The sequence below is a fragment of the Perognathus longimembris genome, chromosome 11 (genome assembly GCF_023159225.1).
Source record: "Perognathus longimembris pacificus isolate PPM17 chromosome 11, ASM2315922v1, whole genome shotgun sequence".
Lineage (NCBI taxonomy): Eukaryota > Metazoa > Chordata > Mammalia > Rodentia > Heteromyidae > Perognathus > Perognathus longimembris.
This window is the reverse complement of record NC_063171.1, coordinates 45,635,104-45,659,247: the sequence shown is the minus strand read 5'-3', so window position 1 is coordinate 45,659,247 and position 24,144 is coordinate 45,635,104. Positions and strand designations below refer to the sequence as shown.

The following is a 24,144-nucleotide window of genomic DNA, read 5'->3' as shown; positions in this document are numbered from 1 at the left end:
AAGAGCTCTTTCCAATACAAAAGCATTTTGCCTTTAATGCTAGATACACTAGAAAACCTAAATTGTCGACTGTTCCTCACAGTATATTTACAAAGTTTAAGCCAACTATTAAAAATGCTATTGAAATTTGACCTGGCAGGTTTGTGTTTTGCTTTGCCAGTCCCGGGGCTTGCGACTAAGGGCCTGAGCACTTTAACCTCTTGAGCCACAGTGCCACTTCGGGCTTTTTCTGTTTATGTGGTGCTGAAGAATTGAATCTAGGGCTTCATGCATGCTAGGCAAGCACTCTACGCTAAGCCACTTTCACAGCTCTGACCTGGCAGTTTTTATAATGATAATTGAGGAATTATTCTGAATTCTCAAAATTCAAAGCTTAGTATATAGAACCAACAATGAGTTTGTATAGGCCTCTTATGTTCATTCAGATGTTTCCTCAAATTCTAGCATAGATATCTGCATATCAAATTTTCCTTTGTAATTTCAATTAGAAATGATATTCTTCACTTTCCATTGGGATGTGTGTAGCCCAGAGCCAACAGCTTCCAGATTCCACCACATTACAAATGAGAGACCATTTTATATTTCATTAACACTCTTCATTAACACACAGCATTAGGGTATCCACATGCTTGGTATGTAACTGATACAGTATAGTAGGGTATCTAATAAAGGAAATCTTGGAATTTTACTGATTTACTTAGAATCACCCCATCAATGTTTCATTTAAAAAAAAAAAAAGCACCTTAAACACTTAGGTAGTAGAGCAAACAAGATTTGGAGTCATAGTAATAAAAAAAATTCTAGGCTGGGAATATGGCCTAGTGGTAAAGTGCTCATCTCATATACATGAAGCCCTGGGTTCGATTCCTCAGCACCATGTATATAGAAAAAGCACTATGGCTCAAGTAGCAGAGTGCTAGCCTTGAGCAAAAAGAAGCCAGGGACAGTGCTCAAGCCCTGAGTTCAAGGCCCAGGACTGGCAAAAAAAAAAAAATCTAAATTTCAACATTACTTTGTGGTGCTAGATAGTTTAACTTGAGGTTCAGTTTCTTCACTTGGTAAAATGAGAATAATTATATTCTCAGTGAACAGTTTCAAGAACAAATGAAATCATGTGATAGGGCAAAATAAGTGCTAGCAGTTGTTGGGCACAGCAAAAAGGCTCAGAGAATTCAGAAATGGAGGGATAAAGAGTGAATGGATACAGTAGTGATATTCAGTAGACATTATGTTGAAAATGAACTAGATAACTTGTGAGCAGGGATGGGAGGGGAAAACTGGGAATGAGCAAAGAAAGAGGTAACATTGCCCCAAATGAATGTACTCATTATCTGACTTACTAAATGATAACCCTTCTGTACCTTAATAATAACTATGTTTTGTAATTTTTTAAGGCCTAGTGTACAGTTGTTTGCAGGTTTAGGGGAACTATAGGCAATTCAAAATTAATAGTATGAAAAGGAGACCACCTACGTACGTATCTAAATTATCTTATTGACCAGATAAAAACAAGTAACTAACTATTGAAGGGGTAGGGTCAGAATGATTTACCAAGTACCAACCCTGAATTCTTTCCAGTAGGCATCATGGATGTACGTGTGTGGATTTTATTCACACATTCTTTCTTACTCTGTGAAACCTCCAACAATAACTTGCTTTAAAACCAAGAAGCACATCAATGGCAACAGTTTACAAAACAATAGCATTTTAGTAAGCAATTCTCATGTTCAGTGATATGTGCAAGAAATCAAACCTTGCCTTCTCATTTATAAAACATCTCTAAAGCATTTTTTTTTCTTTTTACACCAGAAAGAGAAAGAAATTCAGCCTAGGAGGACAAGGGAAATTGCTGCTCACATGTACCCCAAGGCTACACACTGTACACAGGAAAAGGAGGAGGGACTCAAGGAGGGAGTGGTGACTCCTGTGCGTGGTCTATTAATTCACATTTTGCTCTCTCCGGTTCACATCCTGCGCGGACTCCACCCAAAGCAACTGAGCGAGGGGGTGGGTGGGACTCACAGCCTAGCAAAAAACAGACCCAGAAAGCGAAACGAAATCGAGGTGGAATTGTGAAAACATAGCTCACCAGAAAAGAGGGGTGGAGAAGGAGCCCGAGAGCGGGGACCTTTTTTTTTTTTTTTTTTTGGCAATAGAAGCATCCTTGGCCCTCCCTGCAAATGGGGGCACCTCCCCCCAATCGCAACTACTTCCCCACCCCTACTCTCCTACACATGAAGACACACACATACACATTGCGAGGCCACTCATCCTTGAACGTGGGCGAACACACACACACACACACACACACGTATTCCTTAGAGATTAAAAAAAAAAAAAACAAAAACCAAACAAACGTCGAGGAGTGGCAACCCAGGAGAGGCGGAGGAAAAGAGGAAAAGAAACTGAGTGGAAAGCGGGGAACCCGTGGGAAGCTGGAACAGAACTAAGTAGGCATCCCGGGAGGGCCGGCTCCCCAGCACAGAAGGGGCTACCTGTTGAATGGAACTCGCCCAGCGGAGGCGGAAAGACGGGACACCCCGAGAGAACGGACCCAGGGTCCCCGGAGCCAGCCTCGCGGGGCCAGTGGGACTCCAGTCCCGATGCCTGCGGGGCCCCACCCTGAGAAGCCTGGCTGCAGACCCAGGGATGGAGACGCCGACTGAAACAAGGCGGACGGCGAGGAAGGGGGCTGGGGCGCGGGGGTAGGGGGAGGCCGGTGGGGCCCGGGCCCACCCCGCGGCTCATCACACTCACATCTGATACTCGTCTATCGCCTCCACCAGCTGGCCCCAGGAGTCGAAGTCGGCGCCCCTCCTGAAACTGGCGCCCCAGCGCTGCAGCAGACTCCGGGTCACCTCCGACATGGCCGGTTCCCAAGCCCGGCCCCCTCCCGCCCCGGCCCCTCAGAAGCAAGGCCGGGTTCTAGAGCGCCATCCTCCCCGGGCCTGGCCCCGACATTAACAGGGCCAGGAGGAACCGCTCTGGCCACCGCCACCGCCACCCGCCGAGGAGCCGCCCAAGCCCATTTGCCGCCACAGCCAAACTTAGCGGCTCCGAAGCAGCCGCCCCGCCGCGGGCTCCGCCCGCCAGGCCCCGCCCCGCGTTAGGTTGAGGCCGCCCCGCTCCGCCCTGCGCCGCCGCCGTCTTTGAGGCTGCTTCCCCCTGGGCTCCCACTCCGGCCCGCCTTCTTCCACCCTCTCCTCGGACGGCACCCGGGCTGTCGAGAAGGACCGGAGAGGAGAAGGTAGAGAGGGACGCGGCGGCCCGGAACGCTCTGACGGTGCTGCAGCGTCGTGGGAACCTCGGCGCCAGGCGCCCGGCCGCCTCAGTAGCTGTCATGGCCGCTGGTCACGTGACGCCGCCAGGGCCCCGGCCTGCTTGCCCGCGGTTCTAGTTTCCGTACTCGGGGGCTCCGCGACTCCTAGCTTTCCTGGCTTGCGCACCCGGACATTACCCCATCTCCCCTCAGGAAGAGTAGCACTCAGACTTTGAGAACCACGGCAGGTAAGTACGTCCGAGAATGGGCGTGTACTCGTCGTCTCCTTCCTGCTGTGTCCCCTGGAACCCCAAATCCAGGCTCAGCCGCTTTACAACCAGTTTCCTTGGGCCCCTGGGTGGTGGTTTTGAAGAAGGGAAAAAGAAATGCTTCGTAATGAAAGTAGATGCTTGTCGGTCCGTGAATCAATAGTATTAATAGATGACTGATTGATTTCTCTGGTCCCTCATCGCCATTGGGTGTTGCGGGGTTTGTAAGCTGAGTGGAGGGGGATGGAGGTGGGGGGGGTGGAGAATCCGCTCGGTGGTTGCTTCCCCGCCCCTCCGGGTTTGGTGGCATCGGCTTTCTACCCAAGGGCCTGTGTAGCCGCCCGGTGTCTGGAGTGCCCGGACTCGGCAGGAAGGAGTGGCAGGAAACCGGAAGTGGTTGCAGGGAAAGGAGGTTCAGGTGGGTTCCTGGAGGACTGGGGGCGGGGTTGCCGTGTCCGTGTTCTTAGGTCTGCGGAGGTGGTGGGTTATGGTGACGTTCTTCATCCTGAAAACAGGAGAGTGCCAGGTCATCGATGGGTTTGCAAGATGGGGCGGGAAATAGGGTCTTTAAACTCACTGCAGGAAACTTGCTTTCTTATAGCAACCTTAAAGGCGCTTCCTTTATGTGCAAGTGCATGCTGGATTTACTTAGTCATTAAGTTGGTTTATGTGGAATTTTTTTAGCTGATGATTTTCTAAAAGGATTTCTAGTGCTAGGGATTGAACCTAGGACCTCGCAAATACTAGGACCATTGGCATTCTACCTACCAAGGAGCTACATATCCCTCAGCCCTCCTAAAAGGACATGTTAAATGAACTTGCCCTGTTTTTCGTTGAGTACACAATACATCCTCTATTCATTAAGTAGTTGGTACAAATCAAAACCGGTTTGGCTATGAATAAGTAACATAAGAGAGGTGCTTAACATAGATATTTCACAATGCTGTGCAGTCCACCCTTTTCCTCTAACAAGAAAAGTTGATTGGCAACCTTGGGCAATGCCTTCAAATTAAATAAATCCTACCAGAAAGTTTTTGTGTATTCTGGGACTGTAATCACTTGCACCAGCTACTCAGGGACTTTTTAAGCAGGAAATATACACACTTTTTTTTTTTGGTCCTACATAGGGCTTGAACTCAGGGCCTGGGTGTTGTCCTTGAGCTTTTTCACTCAGGACTAGTGCTCTACTACTTTGAGACACTGCTCTGCTTCCCGTTGTCTGGTAGTTAAAGATAAAAAATCTCAGACTTTCTTGCCTGGGCTGGCTTCTAACTGCTGTCCTCAGATCTCAGCCTCCTGAGTAGCTAGGATTACGGACTTGAGGCAATGGCACCCAGCTACTTTTTTTTTTTTTTAACCTAAATCTGTGAATTTTTTTAGGTTGCCATTTCACTTGAGTTTTGCAAATGGTTTTATTTTTGAATAGTAGTTATTGTCATTGATCAAATATTGTCTCTGCATTATAAAAGCTGTTACCAGTTTTGCAGAAAAGTACATTTGTTATAGAATACATGCTGTGATCCATTGTCAGCAATATGTGGAAAATAAACTTCAAACCTATGTAAAGGTTGGGTGTTTGTCACAAATTGTCGAGAATGCCAGCCTAGCAAGTGCAAGGCCCTGAGTTAGATTCCAATACTGTCCAAAAAGTAAATAAATAAAATAAATGAATTATTTCCAGTAGTATTGGCCTATAAATTAGGATTTCCATTTAATCCTGTTATGGATATTAGATTCATCTGGTCCTGTACCCCTTTCCTTTACAGCTGTCCATCCAAGTTGTAATATTTACCTACTTGTAAGTGTAGCCTGGAGAAGTACAGTGTCAGCACCTCAGCTTCTTCCCCAGACTGTTGAGTTGGAACTTCCATTTTAGCAAGACCAATCCATTTCCAGGTGCTTTTTATTCACAATAAAGTTTAAACATTACTGCCCTAGTGTATTTTAACGTTGAAGTTGGGTATGAACATACTATATTTCCAAAAGCTTGCTCTTTTTTGCAGACCTGATCTAAACCTAGATAATCATAAATGGACCATCCATTTTAGAAATTGATTTATAGAGATAAAACAAACATGTTTCATGCTAATAGTTTATATGTAAAATGTGTATATTCTGTAAAATTTTTCACTTAAAAGTACCTTTCACACTATATATGCTGGTCATTAAATGTGGTATCTTTAATTCTTATGTATTTGTTTTTTGTATGTAGAACACGTCTGGGGAAAATGACCCATTGGTTTCATAGGAATCCACTGAAAGCGACAGCTCCTATCTCTTTTAACTACTATGGTATGGTCACTGGCCCTTCTGCTTCAAAAATTTGCAAGTAAGTTTTAGTTAAACTCAACAGGTATTAATTGAGCAAGTTACTTGTTTTTCTTGGCAGTACTGGGGTTTGAACTCTGGTCCTGTAGCTTGCTAGGTAGATTGACTTCTCTGCTGTGCCTTCAGCCTGGTTTTGCTGCTTATTTTTAGAGATAGGGTCTTACTTCCTGCCCAGGTACAAGTTTGGATATATAATAGGACCCATGATTTGTTCCTTTGATTAGACTAAATTTGTTTTAATAAAATGTTTAAATTATTGGGGCATGTTTCACTTGTCTTTAGCTATTGGTGCTAATTAAACTTATTCCTGTATTTTAGTGTATATATCTCCTAGAGGTAGGGGATGTAGGTGAGAGTTGTGTTTTAAAGCTCTTACATTAACATCTCCAAATCATTTCTACTTAAAATCATAGAACACAACTGAATTTTACTCTCTGTTTCATGTAAGTGAGTTGAGATCATCCAGGATGCGCCTCCTTGAACTCTTTACTGATTTGAGCTGTAATCCAGAAATGATGAAGAATGCAGCAGATTCGTACTTTTCACTTTTACAAGGTTAGTTATTTATATGAACTTCTGAGTTTGTAAAAAACAAAATTGTATTGACATTTTCTTTTAATTCTTAAGCTTTCCAAATTTGTACAATTTGGTCTTCTGGGCTGTTATTTTGTATGCTTGAGTTTCAGAAACAAGAGATTGTAATTGTAATGTAAATATATATGTATTTTGTGCTATGTTACACTAGGAGAGTGGGTGAGATATGGAAAGGAAAAACAGGGCCGGAATTTTCATTGAGGCACCTGGCAAAGTAATTGCTTTTCTTTTAGAAAGAATTTTTCTAAATAATAGTATTTCTTTCTGAGACTAAGATGTCTTGTATCTTTTTATAGGTTTCATAAATTCACCTGATGAATCTACCCAGGAAAGCAAACTTAGATATATTCAAAATTTCAAGTGGACTGATACATTGCAAGGACAGATTCCAAGGTGAGCAATGCTAATGTAGTGTGAAATTGCAGCCAAGTATTCAGCCAGTGTCTAACTTATATCCTTGTATTGAAGAAAACTGTAAGACTGGTCAGCATTTTTTCTAAATCAGTTAATTAAAAACATTTGGCCTAAGTCATGTAAAAACAGAATGGTTTTCTTCCAGATCAACTCGTTTTTTTTTTTTCTTTTAATGCAAATATTAACTAGAACTGAACAGCCTTGACTATTTTTAATAACACAAAGAATGTTTTGGGAATTTGGAACCCTAAACTGGCATTCAATTTTTGCCTTCCTTCAGCTGAAGAGAATTTTGGTTTTCCCTTATTCTTTTTCTGATTGTTCTTTAAAAAGTATTTACTACTTTTTTAAAACATCATTGATTGTTAGATGCCCACTATATCTCAATTTGTTTTGGGATTACTCTTTTACAACAACACAAAGGAAAGGATTGGAGATTGCTGAAACGACCAGTGCAGACTAGGAAAGGGTATAAGAAATGTTCATATGTAGCTAGATAACATTCCAGGCTTTCTTCCAATTGAACACCATCTTCAACTAGATTTTGCTATAACAGTTACAGATCATTTTGTGAGGAACTTAGTAAGAAAAATGGGTATAAATGAATAATACAATATTAGTCATTATAAGAAGACAAATTTTCCTTTTTTACTTAGGAATGTCATATGTAGAATTGGTCATTTAATTCAACATCCAAATTAGGTAGAAGGTAGATACTTTCTTAATTTTAATATTTTTAAGTACTGAAAATTTCTAAGATTTCATTAATGAAGTCTTTGTTCTTCTGTAATCACTTTTTCATCCAAAATTGAGATTTATTTTTTTTATAATGGTCTTGGGGCTTGAACTTGGGGCTTACACCTATCCTTAAGCTTTTTTGCTCAAGGCTGGTGCTCTACCACTTGAGCCACATCTCACTTCTGGCTTTTTGGTGGTTTTTTTGGAGATAAGAGTATCAGGACTTTCTTGTTCAGGTTGGCTTTTAACCTTGATCCTCAGATTTCAGCTTCCTGATTTGCCATGATTATAGGCATGAGCCACCAGTGCCTGGCTAAATTTGAGATCTTTTTCTTAGTTGACTGTTTAAAGAATCAACCATCTGTCTTTATTACAAACTTTAATAGACTCTAAAATATTCTGACATTTCTTCGTACTACACCAGATTTGTATTCTGTTACAGAAAGCTCTACTAGACAGAATTTTGTAATGTAGACAAGTCATACTTACTGTTTGGTGCATATGTGACTGTATGCTTGATTGCTACTTACTCTGTGGAAATTGTCTCTGTACCACCAACAAAAAAGAGATAGAGAATGAAATTGTGTTGTAGCTCAGTGGGAAAACTTTTAAAAACCCACCATGTATGAGGCTGTAAGTTCCTTCCCAAACTTTAAGGGTAAAGGGGGAAAAGGGGTAAGGAATTTATTTATGAGGCTTCACACAAATGAGCAAAATGGTCTTATTATTTAAAGTTATAAATTAGATATGCCACTAGATCACTAGATAAAATTCATTTGAAAGTTCTCAGTGATGAGTCACTTGATGTCTTGTTGAAATTCAAATTATGGGCCCTGTCCCAGATTTTCTGAAGCTGAGGTTAAGTCCCTGAAAGAATTTTTTTTAATGTGTGTGCTTTTTTAATGGTATAACTTATTTATACAGAGAAATCATTTGCTTGACCTATTTACACTCATAGATTCTAAGAATTATTTTTTTAATGTAACTTTTTTTTTTTTTTTTTTTTTGCCAGTCCTGGGGCTTGAACTTGATTCTGAGAACTGTCCCTGGCTTCCTTTTGTTCAAGGCTAGCAATCTACCACTTGAGCCACAGCGCCACTTCCAGCTTTTTCTGTTTATGTGGTGTTGAATAATTGAATCCAGAGCCTCATGCATGCTAGGCAAGCACTGTACCACTAAGCCATATTCCAAGCCCCTAAAATGTAATTTTTAAGGTTGTACAGAGAGGTTTCCATTTCATAAGTCAGATAATAAGTACACTTCTTTTTTGGACAATGTCACCCTTCCAGTTTCTTCCTCCTGTCACGCCCATAATTTACATAGTTTATTTTCCACATAGTGTATATTGAATACCATAATTGCATTTTTTCGCCCTTCCTCTCTCCCTTTCTGTGCTTCTCTTTCGTTCCCTGCCTCCCCCAAAAAAGCAAAAGCAAATACCATCACCACCATCAACAAAGCCCATGTTTCCATTTCCTGAAATTCATTTCAGTAAATAGTATTTTAAATGTTGAAAGGAGTTACACCTTTGGGTTTCTACCCTAAGAGTATCCTCCTGTAGTTTGAATATATGTGAATGCCTAGAATCTTGTATAGGTTATCATGTCCAGTTATGTTTTAGATCTACCTTCCACATATGAGAGAACACATGCACTGTTAATCTCCCCGAGCTTGGCTTACTTCACTGAGCATGATTTGTTCTAGGTCCATCCATTTCCCTGCAAAAGACATCTTACTCTAATGGGTGAGTCCATTATGTATACATACCACGTTTTATTGATCTACTCATCTACTGAAGGGCATCTATGGGCTATTTCCATAACTTGCCTAATGTGAATAGTGCAGCAGTGAACATGAATGTGCAAGTGTTTTTACCATACCCTAACTTGTAATGTTCTGGGTAGATGCCCAAGAGTGGTATATATGGCTGAGTTTTAGGGAAATGAAAGACATATTTTTTTTTTAATTTGAAAAATAGCATGTGATTTATTTTTTCATCAGAACCATTTCAAGTACAGAAACAATTTCATTAGCTGCATTACAGTGAAGAAGAAAAATATCTGATCTAAAAAAGCAGTGCTTACTTTGAATATTTAAGGAAGTGTTGGTGTGGGCAGACTGAAAAGCATGAAAAACAGAAAAGGGATGCCCCGGTGGAGAAGACCCCCCCCCCCCCCGCCCCAAGGCAACATAGAACATTTCCTGAAGCCAAGTAACCCTTTCCCTTCAATTTTTAGAATGTAATTGCCACTTTAATGATCAAAACAGATGCACACTCAGACCTTTAGCAGCATGTTAAGTAAGGCATAATCAGCTCCAAAGGTGGGGTTCAGTTTTTCTCATTACTTTTCTTTTATGCTGATATTAGGGCTTGAACTCGGGACCTCACATTCTCTCAAGGCTGGCACTTTGAGTCATAGACTCACTGAAAGACATATTTTTTGTTTTGTTTTGTTTTGTTTTTGGCCAGTCCTGGGCCTTGGACTCAGGGCCTGAGCACTGTCCCTGGCTTCTTCCCGCTCAAGGCTAGCACTCTGCCACTTGAGCCACAGCGCTGCTTCTGGCCGTTTTCTGTATATGTGGTGCTGGGGAATCGAACCTAGGGCCTCGTGTATCCGAAGCAGGCAGTCTTGCCACTAGGCTATATCCCCAGCCCCTGAAAGACATATTTTTAAAGCTATTCTATGTAGCTTAAAACTTTGGCAACTATTCTTATGTTTATTATGAAGCACATAGCACATACAAGGCCACTATTTACTCATTCATTAGTAATTACCTGTGTTTTATTTCCTTATATTCAACACAAGAATCAGTTGTATACTCAGATATAAACATGGTTACCTGCATATACCAGTTAACATATCTTCGTAATTTCAGTGTCCAGTAGGCTTCATGTAGCAATGTTGTAAAAATTTACAGAACATAATGCTTGTGTTTTAACTCCAGTGCCCAGCAGGATGCTGTTTTTGAATTGATTTCCATGGGCTTTAATGTAGCATTATGGTATACCAAATATGCTTCAAGATTGGCTGGAAAAGAAAAGTAAGTTAAAAGGAAAAAATTAAATGCATGTGTGTTGTTTTTCAATAATATTCAGGTTCATTATTTAAAATTCCAAGCTATTGATTAAAAAGTACCACTTTGGATAAGTGAAATTTTTGCCGCCCCCCCCCCTTTTTGGGGTGTTTTGGGGGCACTATAATTCCTCTCACTCTTGCTCAGCTTAATTCCTCATGGCTGGTACCTTACCAGCCCAGCTTGATCTGGGCTGGCTTTGAATGTTGATTTTCCAGATTTCAGCCTCTTCATTAGCTAATTAAGAGTACAGGTGTGAACCACTGGTGCCCAGCTTGTCTCATATTTTATGTATTTGAATTACATAGCCTAGTGTTAACACAGAATTTTAATAATTTTTCCCTGTGGAAGGTTTTTCTAAATAAGACCACAAACCAAGAGAAATAGGAGTATATATTTGACTACACAAAATACTATAAACAAAATTTAGAAAGTAAATGATAAGATTGGCAGAAACCAGTGAGGCACTGGTAGCTTGCACCTGTAATCCTACTACTCAGGAAGCTCAAGCTTGAGGATCACAGTTCAAAACCAGCCTGAGCAGAAACTCTCGCGTCCAAAAAAACTACTAGTCCCAGGAGACACACACATATATATATACACACACACACACACACACTCACACTCATGGTCACTGATGGCTCACTCTTGTAATCCTCACTACTCAAGAGGCTGAGATCTCAGGATTTTGTTTGTTTGTGTTTTTGTTTTTTGTTTTTTTGGCCAGTCCTGGGGCTTGGACTCAGGGCCTGAGCACTGTCCCTGGCTTCTTTTTGCTCAAGGCTAGCACTCTGCCACTTGAGCCACAGCGCCACTTCTGGCCGTTTTCTATATATGTGGAGCTGGGGAATCAAACCCAGGGCTTCATGTATGTGAGGCAAGCACTCTTGCCACTAGGCCATATTCCCAGCCCTCAGGATATTTTTTATGTACAATTTTTTGAGTGTCAAAATCATTTTCAAGGAACTGACAAGAAAAAAAAATTATTTTCAAAGAAAAAAACATGTAGGGAAAAACCCAAATAACTAATATTGTTTAATGATAATTATGTACTAGTAATAGTGTATGAGTTTCTGATTTTTTATTCATCCTCTGCTAAGTAATGTAACCAACCACTGTCTTTAAGCGTAACAGAAGATGAAGCAAAAGAAGTCCATCGCAGCTTGAAAATTGCAGCTGGGATTTTTAAACATTTAAAGGTAAAAAGTGTGTGTGTATGTGTGGGTCTAATGCTTTAATACACAAGTAATTTTTATTTGGGGTGAGGAAGACTTAATTATTTTATTATTTAAAAAGAGCTGGTACTAGGCTGGATGCCAGTGGCTTATACCTGCAATCCTAGCTACTCAGGAAGCTGACATCTGAAATCACAGTTCAAAGCCAGCTGTGGCAAGAAAGTCTATGAGACTTGAATCTCCAATTATTCACCAAAAAGCCAGAAGTAGAGCTGTGTTTCAAAGTTGTAGAGTGTTAGCCTTGAGCACAAAAAGGTCAAGAACAGTGCCCAGGCCCTGAGTTCAAGCTCTAGGACCAGCACCAAAATAAAAAAAGAGCTAGTACTAGCAGTATGTGTAGGATATTGGTTCCAGAACAAACTGTCACCTTACCTCTAGGATATTAAATGTTCATGTCCTTTTTATAAAACCACATAGAACTTTGATATAACCTGTGTACATCCTTGTGTTCTTTAGTTTGCTTTTTTTTTTTTTTTTTTTTGGTCAGTCATGGGGCCTTAGCTCTGGGCCTGGGCATTGTTCCTGAGCTCTTCAGCTCAAGGCTAGTGCTCTACCACTTGAGCTACAGTACCACTTTCAGTTTTCTGGTGGTTAATTATAGATAAGAGTCTCAGGGACTTTCTTGCCCAGGCTAGCTTTGAACTTTGTTCCTCAGATCTCAGTCTCCTAAGTACTAGGACGTCAGGCATGAGCCACCAGTACCCAGCTTAGTTTGATTTTTTAATTTTGGTGGTACAGGGTTTGAACCCAGATCCTTGTTTCTGTTAAGTAGGTACTGTATCACTTGAGCCATGTACCTAACAACTGTTGTATACTTTAAATCACCTCTAGATTGCATATTTTTTTAACACGGTTTAAGTGCTTTGTAAATTGTTGTTATACGGAACTGTTCAAGAAATAATGAGTAGGAAAAAAGTTACTGTATGTCCAGCATAGGTACTACTTTGTTTTCAAATCTTTTCTTTGTTGTTGTTGCAGCACTGGGGACTGAGCTGAAAGCCTTGAGTTTGCTAGGCAAATGCTGTATTATTTGAACCATGCCCTTGGCCTCTTTAGCTTCAGTTTTTAGATGGGATGTCACTTTTGCCTGAGCTGGAATTAGACCATGATACTTCTACCTCTGCCTTTTAGGTAGCTGGGGCCACCATACCCAGACATTTCCACAGTTTCAATTTGATATAAATGTGGAACCCTCAAATTCATAGAGCTAATTGCCTGTGTTCCTTTGTAAACTACCTTATTGATAAGGTCAGCCAATAGCTGAATGTTAATATCCCTATTTTTGTCGAAGACTTACCATTAGAAAATTCTAGTTGTAATACTGTGTTTATTTTATATCTACCTCTAACTTATAAATGAATCTTCCTATCATTTCTAACTGTTCTCCACAACAGTTTCCAGGAACAGCCACAATTCCACAAAATTGAACTTGTGTTGTATTCTCAGTATCTCGGTGAAAATACTAGAAGGGTGATCATTGCACTCTGATTATATTAGATAGCCTGGAACAGTGTGATGGGAGCCCGAGAAAGATACATTCTTCCAAAATGAATTTTTTTTTTCTGGTCCTGGGCACTGTCCCGAAGCACCTTTTGTTCAAGACTAACACTCTACCACTTGAGCTACAGTACCATGTCTGGTTTTTTTCTGTGATTAATTGCTGATGAAAATCTCACAGACTTTCCTGCTCCAGCTAGCTTCAAAACTCAATCCTCAGATCTCAGCTTCATGAGTAGCCACCAGTGAGTGCCTTGCTTCAACAGCAATGTTTTCCTTTGATTCTGGTTGAGCTCCTGTTTACTGAAGTTCTATGAAGGCTAATAGGTTCACCCCCCATGATGAAATAATATGCTTTTGTAGTGATTAAAAAGCTGTGGTTCTGAATTAAGTGTAGGATTATGTTTTTAGTACGTCTTTAATTATTAGTGTGAATGAATGATTAAAGCTGTCATGTAAAAAGGAATTTTGGTTACTATAACACTTAAGAATTTTCTACAGTGAAAATGTGGTTTGTTTGCATTGTGTTGTCTTGCCTAAGCAATCTACCTATTTAACCTAAATTATTTTTCTTGGATTTCTTATTCTATTTTTTGGGGAGGGATAGCACATGGAAAATCCTTTATCTTCATATTTATATTAAAACCCAGAAATCCCACTGGCTTTGTTGTCAAGTCAGGTGCCTACAATGACAAGATATTTTGAATTTGCTGAATTTCAAACCCTAAAATGGAAGAAAAATTGTGGAGATAGGGGTACAGAAACAGAGGGGCAGGGTCTCTAGTGGTGCTCAGGAGTCTAGAGCCTAGGTTTTTAGATGAAGTCTCCTACAAGTAGGGATGAAAGTAGGAGATGGAGCAAGGTGGTTTTCCTTTTCCTTTTGGGTTAAGATAGGGTCTTCCTACCCCTGGTTCCAGAGAGTGCTGGGGATTCCAGGTGTATGCTGCATGTTGCTTTTTCTTGTATTTCTAGTGAAGAGATCAATCCTCAGCACCAACCTAGGATATCTTATTCTTACAAGAAATAAGTTTTAGGGGCTGGGAATATGGCCTAGTGGTAGAGTACTTGCCTCACATACATGAAGCCCTGGGTTTGATTCCTCAGCACCACATATATGGAAAAAGCCAGAAATGGCACTGTGGCTCAAGTGGTAGAGTGCTGGCCTTGAGCAAAAAGAAGCCAGGGACAGTGCTCAGGCTCTTGAGTCCAAGCCCCATGACTGGCAAAAAAAAAAAAAAGAGAGAGAGAGAGAAGTTTTTGTATAAAATTCCTTATGTATTTATAGGTCGTATTTTACACAATGTTTGTTTGTATCCTGAATTTCTGGTAAGTTCCAAAACAGTATCTCATAACTTTCCCTTTCTTCATTTCTAAAAACTGGATTAAAACAAAATTTGTCTTTTCTGTTTCTTTCTTAGGAAAGTCATATACCCAAACTGATTACACCTGTAGAAAAGGGAAGGGATTTAGAGACCCGGCTCATAGAAGCTTACATTATCCAGTGTCAAGCTGAAGCTCAAGAAGGTATCTTAAATATTTTAGGATTTTTTTTCTTCTTAAAGAATGTCTAGGGGCTGGGAATATGGCCTAGTGATAAAAGTGCTCGCCTCGTATACCTGAAGCCCTGAGTTCAATTCCTCAGCACCACATTTATAGAAAAAGCTGGAAGTGGCTCTGTGACGCAAGTGGTAGAGTGCTATCCTTGAGCAAAAAAGAAGCCAGGCGCAGTGCTCAGGTCCTGAGTTCAAGCCCCAGGACTGGCAAAAAAACAAAAAGAATGTCTACATTGTATTTAATTATTTTTTATCAGGATTTACTTGGGTGTCAGTTTTTAATAAATTTATAGTAATGAATAATTTTACCTACACCATTCACCTTCATTCTTAGCAGGCAGTGTCCTTCCAGCTCATTGGCTCTTTCTGTTGGTTTTTGTGTTGGTACTGGGCTTAAACCTCTGGGTCTGGGTGCTGTTCCTTAACTTTTTCAGTGAAGGCTAGTGCTCTGCCACTTGAGCCACAGCTCTGTTTCTGGATTTTTGTCGGTTATTAGAGATAAGAGTCTCACAGATTTTTCTGCTTAGGCTGGGTACCCTCCTGAGTAGCTAGGATTAAGGTGTGAGCCACTGATGCCCAGCTTATTGGCTCTCTTTGAGAGGATTTTTATTCCATGCCACTTCTGCCAGCAAAAATTTAGCTCTAAAGTCTATCTTGCTCATTCTTTTTCCACTTTGAATCATTGCCTAACTTAAAGTCTTCATCTTTTTGTTTTTATTTTTGTGCTTATCCTGGTGCTTGAACCCAGGGCCTAGGCATTGTTCTTGAACATTGCCCCTGGCTCAAGACTAATGCTCTACCACTTAAGCCACAGCTCACTTCTGGCTTTTTGTGGTTAATTGGAGATCATACTCTCATAGACTTTATTTCTGGGGAAATGTTTCAATCTTCTGAATAGCTTGTATTATAGGCATGAGTAGCCACTGGTGCCCTGCTAAAATCGTTTAATGGCAGGAAAGTGAAACCTATGTGAGAGTAAGAAACATTCTAAGCTTTTGATTTTCTTCATTTCAAATTCCACTCGCTGCTATGAAATTATTTTTCTTGCATGCTGTCTTGTATGATTAGCTAATAAGTAACAGGTAATTTACTTAAAGAAATTGTATCAGAACTAAGTACAGTGTTTTCTATTTGTGCTTATGTTTTCTATAACTTGTCATATTAAAACTTCAAACTGTATGAAAATCTCAAGAAAACTATATCAGACTGTCTGTTGCTATGGTAATTGAACTTAACAGTGAATGCAAGTGAAGTTAATTATATACTTTCCCTTTGTTGGTCATAGTAACAATCGCCCGAGCAATCGAACTCAAACATGCTCCTGGACTGATTGCTGCACTGGCATATGAAACAGCTAGTTTCTATCAAAAAGCTGGTAAGCATCCAATTCTGCTGTTAGACTTTTAGTCTTTAGATTCTCAGATTTATTGGCTCTGGAAAGGGAACCACCAAATGATGCTCAGACGTTTTTTTCAGTATTTGCAAAACTGCAATAATATCGTCATTGTGGATCTTGCTAAAGAATTAGAGCTGCTAACAGTTGTTATATAACTTCTAGTGGAAAAAATAGTGCTGTTCTTTATAATCAGTTACGGCTAATTAACTATATAGCCTTTTTGCTTTTAAAATAGTTTTTGGGTCTTTATAACTATGTTTCTTTTGACAAAGAACTGAAACTAAAGATCTGACATGAGCAACTCAAAACATAAGGTTGCCAGGTGGGAGCTGACTTACTCCCTGTGACAGGTTATTATTCACACGTTATTATGATTTAGGAGACATACCTACATTTCTGTTTTGGAGCTCTTTTACATGATGAGTAGGGAGAAGTAGAATAAATTCACAGTCTAGGGAAGGAGATAAACTCGTAACTACTTGAAACAAGTTATTGTTGTATCAGTGAAGTAAGATCCTGAACACTCTGGGCATGCTCAAGAAGGCTTTCTCAAGGAAGATGACTTTTTAAAATATAAATAAGTTTCACGTTTCTTAGGAACCTTCACTTTGTGGGCATAGGACATTCGATGTCATGTATAGAGTTAAAGAGCTGGGCATATTCCGTATCCTTATGACAGCTGTTAGCATAGCTGAAATACAGGATGAGTGAAAGAGAAATAGCTAGGAAACTTCACATACGTGAGATCAAACCCTAAATCATACCATTTATTAGTTTCACCTTGATTGGATACATGCTGGGTACTTAGGACCCATTAAGAAACAAAAAAGTGAGTGAATGTTTTTTTCCCTATGGTTGTAGGGCTGGCCACCTAAAGGAATTATCTGCTGACTCAACACTAAAATAAAAATTGTTATTCCTTTTGTGGGAAATGGTGAAAACTTTGACAAATACAATGAAATAGGAAGTGGCAAGGAAGAACTAGATCTGAGATGTTTAGATTTGTATACACATGTGTATATCTGTACATGCATGTATATGTACATACATATATGAAAGAGAGCCTATATATTTTTATTAATGCAGGATAAAAATATTCAATGATGGCAGGAGTAAAGGAGATGAGATCGCCCTCTGTATGACTTGAGTGGTATATTACCCTTTACATTGTTATATTACATAAAATTTTTAAGAGAAACAATAAAAATAGTATCTAATTTGTTATTATCTTCAACTCAGGAGTTACATTAACTATCAGATATACCAGGGAATTAATCTTTGCTGCTTAAAATATACTTATGGGAAAATATACCACTTTAAATAAAGGGTTTAGGTGGGGCTTTTTTAAATGTATAAATGTTTGAATTTGTACTTGATGGTATTCTGCTTTTATCAGCACAACAAATGTACTAAAAATGTACTTCTAGTGAATCAGGGTGAAATGATATTTTGCTTTTTAAAATGTAACTTTAGATCATACTTTATCCAGTTTGGAGCCTGCATATTCTGCTAAATGGAGAAAATATCTTCACTTGAAAATGTGTTTCTACACAGCTTATGTGAGTATTAGTAACACTGAAGACATTATAGTTTACTGTCTTTTCAGCCCCGGTAATACCAGCCTCTCTCATCTGACAGACTGTTCCCTAGCTCTCACTAAGTGTTCACCAACACTGTAGCCACTGTGAATTAACATGATGATGCAGAATTACAGGTTGGAATAGCTGTTTGTTACAGAGTCCACTTTCAGGCTCGAATCTTCTACATATCAACAAGAATTTTCTCTGTTTAATTGAATTCAGTGGTAAAGACATTTACTAATTCTTACCATAAGGCAATACATGTAGAATACCATCTACATGGGTGAAGAGCCGTCAGTATGCACCATCTTAGAGGTTACTTACCAGTTTATTATATCCACCAAACTTGGTTTGCTGATTGTATCAGGTGAGAGACTGAAATCCCCTTTTCACTTTCATTTTTTTCTTACACTGTATAATCAGTTTTTGAGTGTATTACCTGAGTCTAAATACAACAGCTATGTTCATATAGACATTTAAAGAGCAAATCCTTAGGGTTCTATATTCACCTCCAGTCCTTGCTCAGGAAGGTACAGGTTACAGGCCCATCAAGGACCTTCATAATACAGATCTATTATCTTGAAGTTAGGAGGCTAAGGCACAAAGATCATGAGTTCAAAGTGAGTTTGGGTTACAGAGCCAGACCCTGTGAAAAACAAAAAATACAAGAATAAGAAAAACCCTCTAGTCTCCTTTATCTGTTATGTCCTGATTTTTTTTTTTTTTATTTTTTTTTTTGGCCAGTCCTGGGCCTTGGACTCAGGGCCTGAGCACTGTCCCTGGCTTCTTCCCGCTCAAGGCTAGCACTCTGCCACTTGAGCCACAGCGCCACTTCTGGCCATTTTCTGTATATGTGGTGCTTGGGAATCGAACCTAGGGCCTCGTGTATCCGAGGCAGGCACTCTTGCCACTAGGCTATATCCCCAGCCCTATGTCCTGATTTTAAAAAGCAAATTTCATCTAGTATTTTTTTTTATTTGCTCTAAGGACATGGTTAGAAGGTAGAGTATAATGTAAGTCCATTTATATTAACAGAGAAGGGAAAAAGGTTACTTACTCAAGTAGCAAGATATAAGGGATTATACTTGTATTCATACGGTAACTAAAGGTATTTCTGACACAAGTATAAGGAAAGAATAAAAATGTGCTTCTTTTGTCAGGCTTACTGTTATCATGGGCAGACTTTGCTGGCTAGTGATAAGTGTGGTGAAGCAATCAGGTCTCTCCAAGAAGCAGAAAAATGTGAGTTTCCACTTTGAATTTTAACTCCTTTTTAAAAACAAAACATTTTATCATGAAGGGAAATAAATATGTTTTGACTGAGTTCACGAAAGGGAATGGGTACTGGTAGCAAGGCAATTGGAGGAAAGAAAAGTGTGAAGCCTGAAGTCTAGAAAATGCCACCTTCCTCTTAGAGCATTATTATTGGCCTTGCAGGGGAAGTTATGTCAATTTATGCCAGTTTACAGCTTTTTAAGTATGAATAAGCAATGTTTCAGTATTTCTAGATGATGTTGATCCCTTTTGTGTGCAGTATATACCAGAGCAGAAGCACTTTGCAAGGACTATGGAGAAACCAAAGGACCTGGACCAACAGTCAGACCTTCTGGACACTTGTTCTTTAGGAAGCTTGGGAGCCAAGTGAAGAATACCCTGGAAAAATGTCAGAGAGAAAATGGATTCATGTACGTACAGCTTAATTGTTAATACTAAAGTTACATCAGTATCTACTATGCATGTATTTGTAAGTTAATATTATCACAATTTCTACTGGTTTGTACTCCTAGAAGTTTTATCTTATGTTACATATCAGGTTGGCATTAGTTTTCTTTTTATGTTAGTGATACAGTTAAGTGTATGTGGCCCAACCTTTATTCTACATATGATGATATATAAAAATAGATTTTAACATAAAAACCTGAGTTAATATACCTCACTTAACCTCCTGTGAAGTCCTAAGTTTTTCTTTGTTTCCTAATCCTTCTCCATTTATCACTTCTCAGCTCCCTTTGCATATTCATTTAGTTCTGGTTTCAGCCACCCACAAGCAATAAAAATAATTTTCTTATATTCTCTTATAGTACTTTCAAGCAGCTTTCTGTTATCAAACCATTGTTGGCCACTGCCTTTGTAGGCTAGTAGAATCAGTCTTGGCCCTGCTTTTATCTCTGCATCCTTCCCTCATGTTCTGCATTGGTCATGCTGAACTTGGCACTTCCTTGAACAGGTCTAGTTCAACTTTCATCACTCTCTTAGCCCCTAAGTCTGGGTTCGTACGCCTTCTTTGTGTTCCCATGGCACTCACATCCAAAGCAGCTTCTTGTTTTTGTTTTTGTTTTTGCCAGTCCTGGGGCTTGAACTCAGAGCCTGAGCACTGTCTCTGGCTTCCTTTAGCACTCTGCCAACTTGAGCCACAGTGCCACTTCTGGCCTTTTCTATAAATGTGGTGCTGAGGAATCGAACCTAGGGCTTCATATGTAGGAGGCAAGCACTCTTGCCACTAGGTCATATTCCCAACCCCAGTGTTTTGTTTTGTTTTTAATTTTATTTTATTGTAAAGGGGTTACAGTTACATAAGTAAGGTAATGAGTACATTTCTTGTCCAACAGTGTTACCCCTCCCTCGTTTTCTCCACTTTCCCTCCACCCCAACTCCTTATTGTTGTCCCCCAAATTGTAAGGTTTATTTCCAACATAGTGTCATGTATCACTGTTGCATTCATTCACCCTTTGTCATTTTTCTCACCATTTTGTTATCTCCCTTTTCCCAAATCAGATGAATGTTATATAAGACAAAGGGTACCAAAATCAAAGACAGTGACAACAGGAGATAAAGCAAAGGAAAAAGAAATAACTTCACACAGTACATTAAAAAAACAAAACAAAAGAAGTCCTGTTGTTTCCATTTCTTGGAATTTCTATTAGCATCATTTTATATGATCATATGTACCAAATGATCATAAACAAGGCCACACTAAAGTTACTAGCACAACTATGTTCATTGCAGCATAATTTACCATAGCTGAGATATGGAACCAACCCATATGCCCCTCAGTAGATGAATGGATCAAGAAAATGTGGTATAAATACACCCCATTCTTAAGGTGGTTTAGTAGCCATGCTAAGAAACAGGCTACATGGTTTCCCTCATTTGGAATAATTAGTTTATGTGTAGGATAGTCCTAGCAGAGGATCACAGTAATGTCTTTACATTATAATCCACAGCACTTCTCGACTTTCTTACCTCATTTACAAGCTATATGAGACAGAGAAACCCACTACTTGGTATTAATTTGGGCTTTCAAACATGCACTCAAGTTACTGAATAAATGAATGAACCATTATTTCAATTATCTTTTGCAGTTACTTTCAGAAAATTCCAACAGATGCTCCACAGCTGGAACTCAAAGCAAATTATGGGCTGGTAGAGCCTGTACCTTTTGAATTTCCTCCTACGAGTCCTCACTGGACACCAGAAACCATGGCAGCATTTGATCTTACCAAGAGACCCAAGGATGACAGTGTATGAAACCTGAGTTTTTCCTTCACCAAAGTTTAAAAAGAGAATTCAGAATTAGCATTTTGATTTCTTTTTCTTTTTAAGTACGTACCTGTGTTTGCTATATTAAATGAGCTAATTGAAGCACTTGATACGATCTGTCCTAGAACTCTTGGAGACAGTCTAATCCTTCAGTGTCTTCTGATTTTCTCCATTGTTTTCAACACATTATCTCACCTTTTTACAACTTGACAATGCCTTCTTTAAGAATAGCGTTTGGGAGAGAAGATCATGTCTGTGTTGCTATAGTGACACTCTACTTTTAGCATTATAGGGTATTTGAAGATTTGATCTAATTTCAGCATTCCAGAAGTCCTTCAGGAGTAAAATAAGAGTGCTTCTATTCATTTATTTCTAAGTACATCTGGGTGTTCTAAACCAAATAGTAGCTTTAGTAGATATTTTCAGATTGAACTACCAAAAATCTAGGAACCTATAATTAAAAAAAAATTGGGGGAATTATTTTACAACTATTGTTTCATCCCTAGAATTGCATTTATAAGTAGGTAAATTTTTGTCTTATATTAAAACCATTATTCCTTATAATCACCATTTTTATATCCTTTTCAGCCTCTGAAATAATACCCTAAAAGAGAACCTATCACTCAAGCTATTTCCAAACCTTGCGTAGTTACACATGTATGAATTCACTACTCCGTTTCTCAAAAAGACTGAGTTGGAATACTATTAGCTTGATTTTGCCTATGAGTGTAGGTTCTTGTTTCACTGATAACATCATCTGTATCTTTTAAGTTAGTTTGTAGGTAGCTTTGGGAATAGCATGGTTAATGTTAGTGTTGTCATTTACTACATCAACTTTTAAAAGTCTACACTGCAAAGATTATAGTGTTTTTTCCTGATCTTGGAGCTGTGTATTTTACACTGCTTTTTCTCTCTCCCTAGGCCAAACCTAAACCAGAAGAAGAAATGAAGCCAGTGAAAGAACCAGATATCAAACCTCAGAAGGATACTGGATGCTACATCTCCTAATTGCACTGTGCACTAGAATCTCTGCTTGCAGATAAGATATGCCACAGAACTTCAGTTCCTATTTCTTGAAATGATACATCTGACACTATGGAATAATTATTAAATTCAGAAGGAATTGGCTTTCAGATCATTCTTAAATGTAGAAATGGTTCATGCTTTGTCTCTGGACATTGCTTTTTTTTTTTTTTTTTTTTTTTTTGGCCAGTCCTGGGGCTTGGACTCAGGGCCTGAGCACTGTCCCTGGCTTCTTTTTGCTCAAGGCTAGCACTCTGCCACTTGAGCCACAGCGCCACTTCTGGCCATTTTCTGTATATGTGGTGCTGGGGAATCGAACCCAGGGCCTCATGTATATGAGGCAGGCACTCTTGCCACTAGGCCATATCCCCAGCCCTGGACATTGCTTTTTAATCAGGAAAACATGAAAGGTTGAATTGTGCCTCTCAAGAGTAAGTGTGAGGGTAGGATAATTTCTGAACTCTGGTTGGTTTCTGGCTTCTCAAAAACATTTATTTTCCATTATACTTGATACCAGAAGAACTGTCTCTTTTGAATAGAAACAGTTGTTTCTTCTTCTCACCATTGTATTATAGTACAGACTGGTTGCATTCTGTCATTTATCTTCTCTGGTAGGAAAACAGATCACTTGCCCTGGAGGCATAGCCTAAGTGATAGAGCACTTAGACAACCTGAGTTCAAAACCTAGTACCACAATAATAATTGTAAAACCCTTCACACCAGATTCCTTATACGTACCAGAATCTTTTTTTTTTTTTTTTTTTTTTTTTGCGCCAGTGTGGGCCTTGAACTCAGGGCCTGATCACTGTCCCTGGCTTCGTTTTTTGCTCAAGGTAGCACTCTGCCACTTGAGCCACAGCGCCACTTCTGGCCATTTTCTGTATATATGGTGCTGGGGAATTGAACCCAGGGCTTCATGTATGCGAGGCAAGCACTCTTGCCACTAGGCCATATTCCCAGCCCCCAGAATCTATCGTTTATATTCTAGTAGTCCCATGCTTCATTCAGTCTCAATGACCCTTCAGCGATTTTTACAGATATCTTTTCTAATGGCTTTTTTACTTAGAGGGTAGAACTTCGTAACTGTGATTAGTGTTCCTATGTAAGGCCAGATAGGAAGAGTGGAAAACGTTTCTTTGAGGAAAAGAGATCAAATATTGCATGCTATAAAGACAAAAACTAAACTTGAATGAGATAGGTTGTCCTGAATTATACTGATAACTGCCTCTTTGTTAAAGAGGTTTTAATGAAAATCATAAGAAGAAATTGTAGTTTTTGAAACAGTTGAGTTACATACACAAACATGGGAAAATAGTGGGTGTGTATTCTAACAAAAGTCAGAACAACTGTAGGTTTATCTTCTATTGTTAGTTTTCCTGTTTATACATGTCCAATTGGTTCACTTAATAAGAATAGTACTAGTTATGTGGTTGCGGGCTTCCTATGTACCAAGCAATGTACTGAATACATACATAGATAAATCATGAGAAGTACATAAAATCTACATGAAGTGTTGAAATAGGAATAAATATTTCATTATGAAGCATTAACAGATTATACCTATCTGAATCAAGATTGTGTCCAAATAAGTGATTTTACCATACCTTTCATTCCTTTGAGAAAGCTATGTAGAACCAGGGGCT

The 24,144-nt window shown here is 39.4% G+C and overlaps 2 protein-coding genes across 3 annotated transcripts in view; one reads left to right on the top strand and one right to left on the bottom strand.

Annotated features, from left to right (window-relative positions):
• Positions 1-3,142, bottom strand: part of Aida (axin interactor, dorsalization associated) — a 34,320-nt gene extending 31,178 nt beyond the window's left edge. Inside the window, exon 1 of the mRNA XM_048356425.1 lies at positions 2,758-3,142. Coding sequence (XP_048212382.1) covers positions 2,758-2,867 — 110 coding nt within the window. The 5' untranslated portion in view covers positions 2,868-3,142. The remainder of the gene's footprint in view (positions 1-2,757) is intronic.
• Brox (BRO1 domain and CAAX motif containing) lies at positions 3,128-22,655 on the top strand. Of its 2 annotated transcripts, none has more exons than XM_048356423.1 (13): positions 3,128-3,507; positions 5,741-5,857; positions 6,305-6,411; positions 6,747-6,843; positions 10,549-10,644; positions 11,804-11,876; positions 14,828-14,933; positions 16,248-16,337; positions 17,832-17,917; positions 19,099-19,180; positions 19,473-19,623; positions 21,301-21,460; positions 22,400-22,655. In XM_048356423.1, exons 2-13 carry the CDS (start codon positions 5,757-5,759, stop codon positions 22,484-22,486), a joined length of 1,236 nt encoding a protein of 411 aa, XP_048212380.1. In that variant the 5' UTR covers positions 3,128-3,507; positions 5,741-5,756; the 3' UTR covers positions 22,487-22,655. The 2 variants fall into 2 exon arrangements, with proteins under 2 accessions (XP_048212380.1, XP_048212381.1); XM_048356424.1 differs by lacking the exon at positions 3,128-3,507 and adding an exon at positions 4,205-4,335.
• The last annotated feature ends 1,489 nt before the right edge of the window (positions 22,656-24,144 follow it).

What these genes read in the sequence shown, in the direction of transcription:
- Brox (XM_048356423.1), top strand. Translation starts at nt 5,757, where the DNA reads ATGACCCATTGGTTTCATAGGAATCCACTGAAAGCGACAGCTCCTATC. An exon ending in TCAAGCTGAAGCTCAAGAAG is followed by an intron (nt 14,934 to 16,247) that starts GTATCTTAAATA and finishes TGTTGGTCATAG; the next exon opens with TAACAATCGCCCGAGCAATC. An exon ending in TAGTTTCTATCAAAAAGCTG is followed by an intron (nt 16,338 to 17,831) that starts GTAAGCATCCAA and finishes ATGTAACTTTAG; the next exon opens with ATCATACTTTATCCAGTTTG.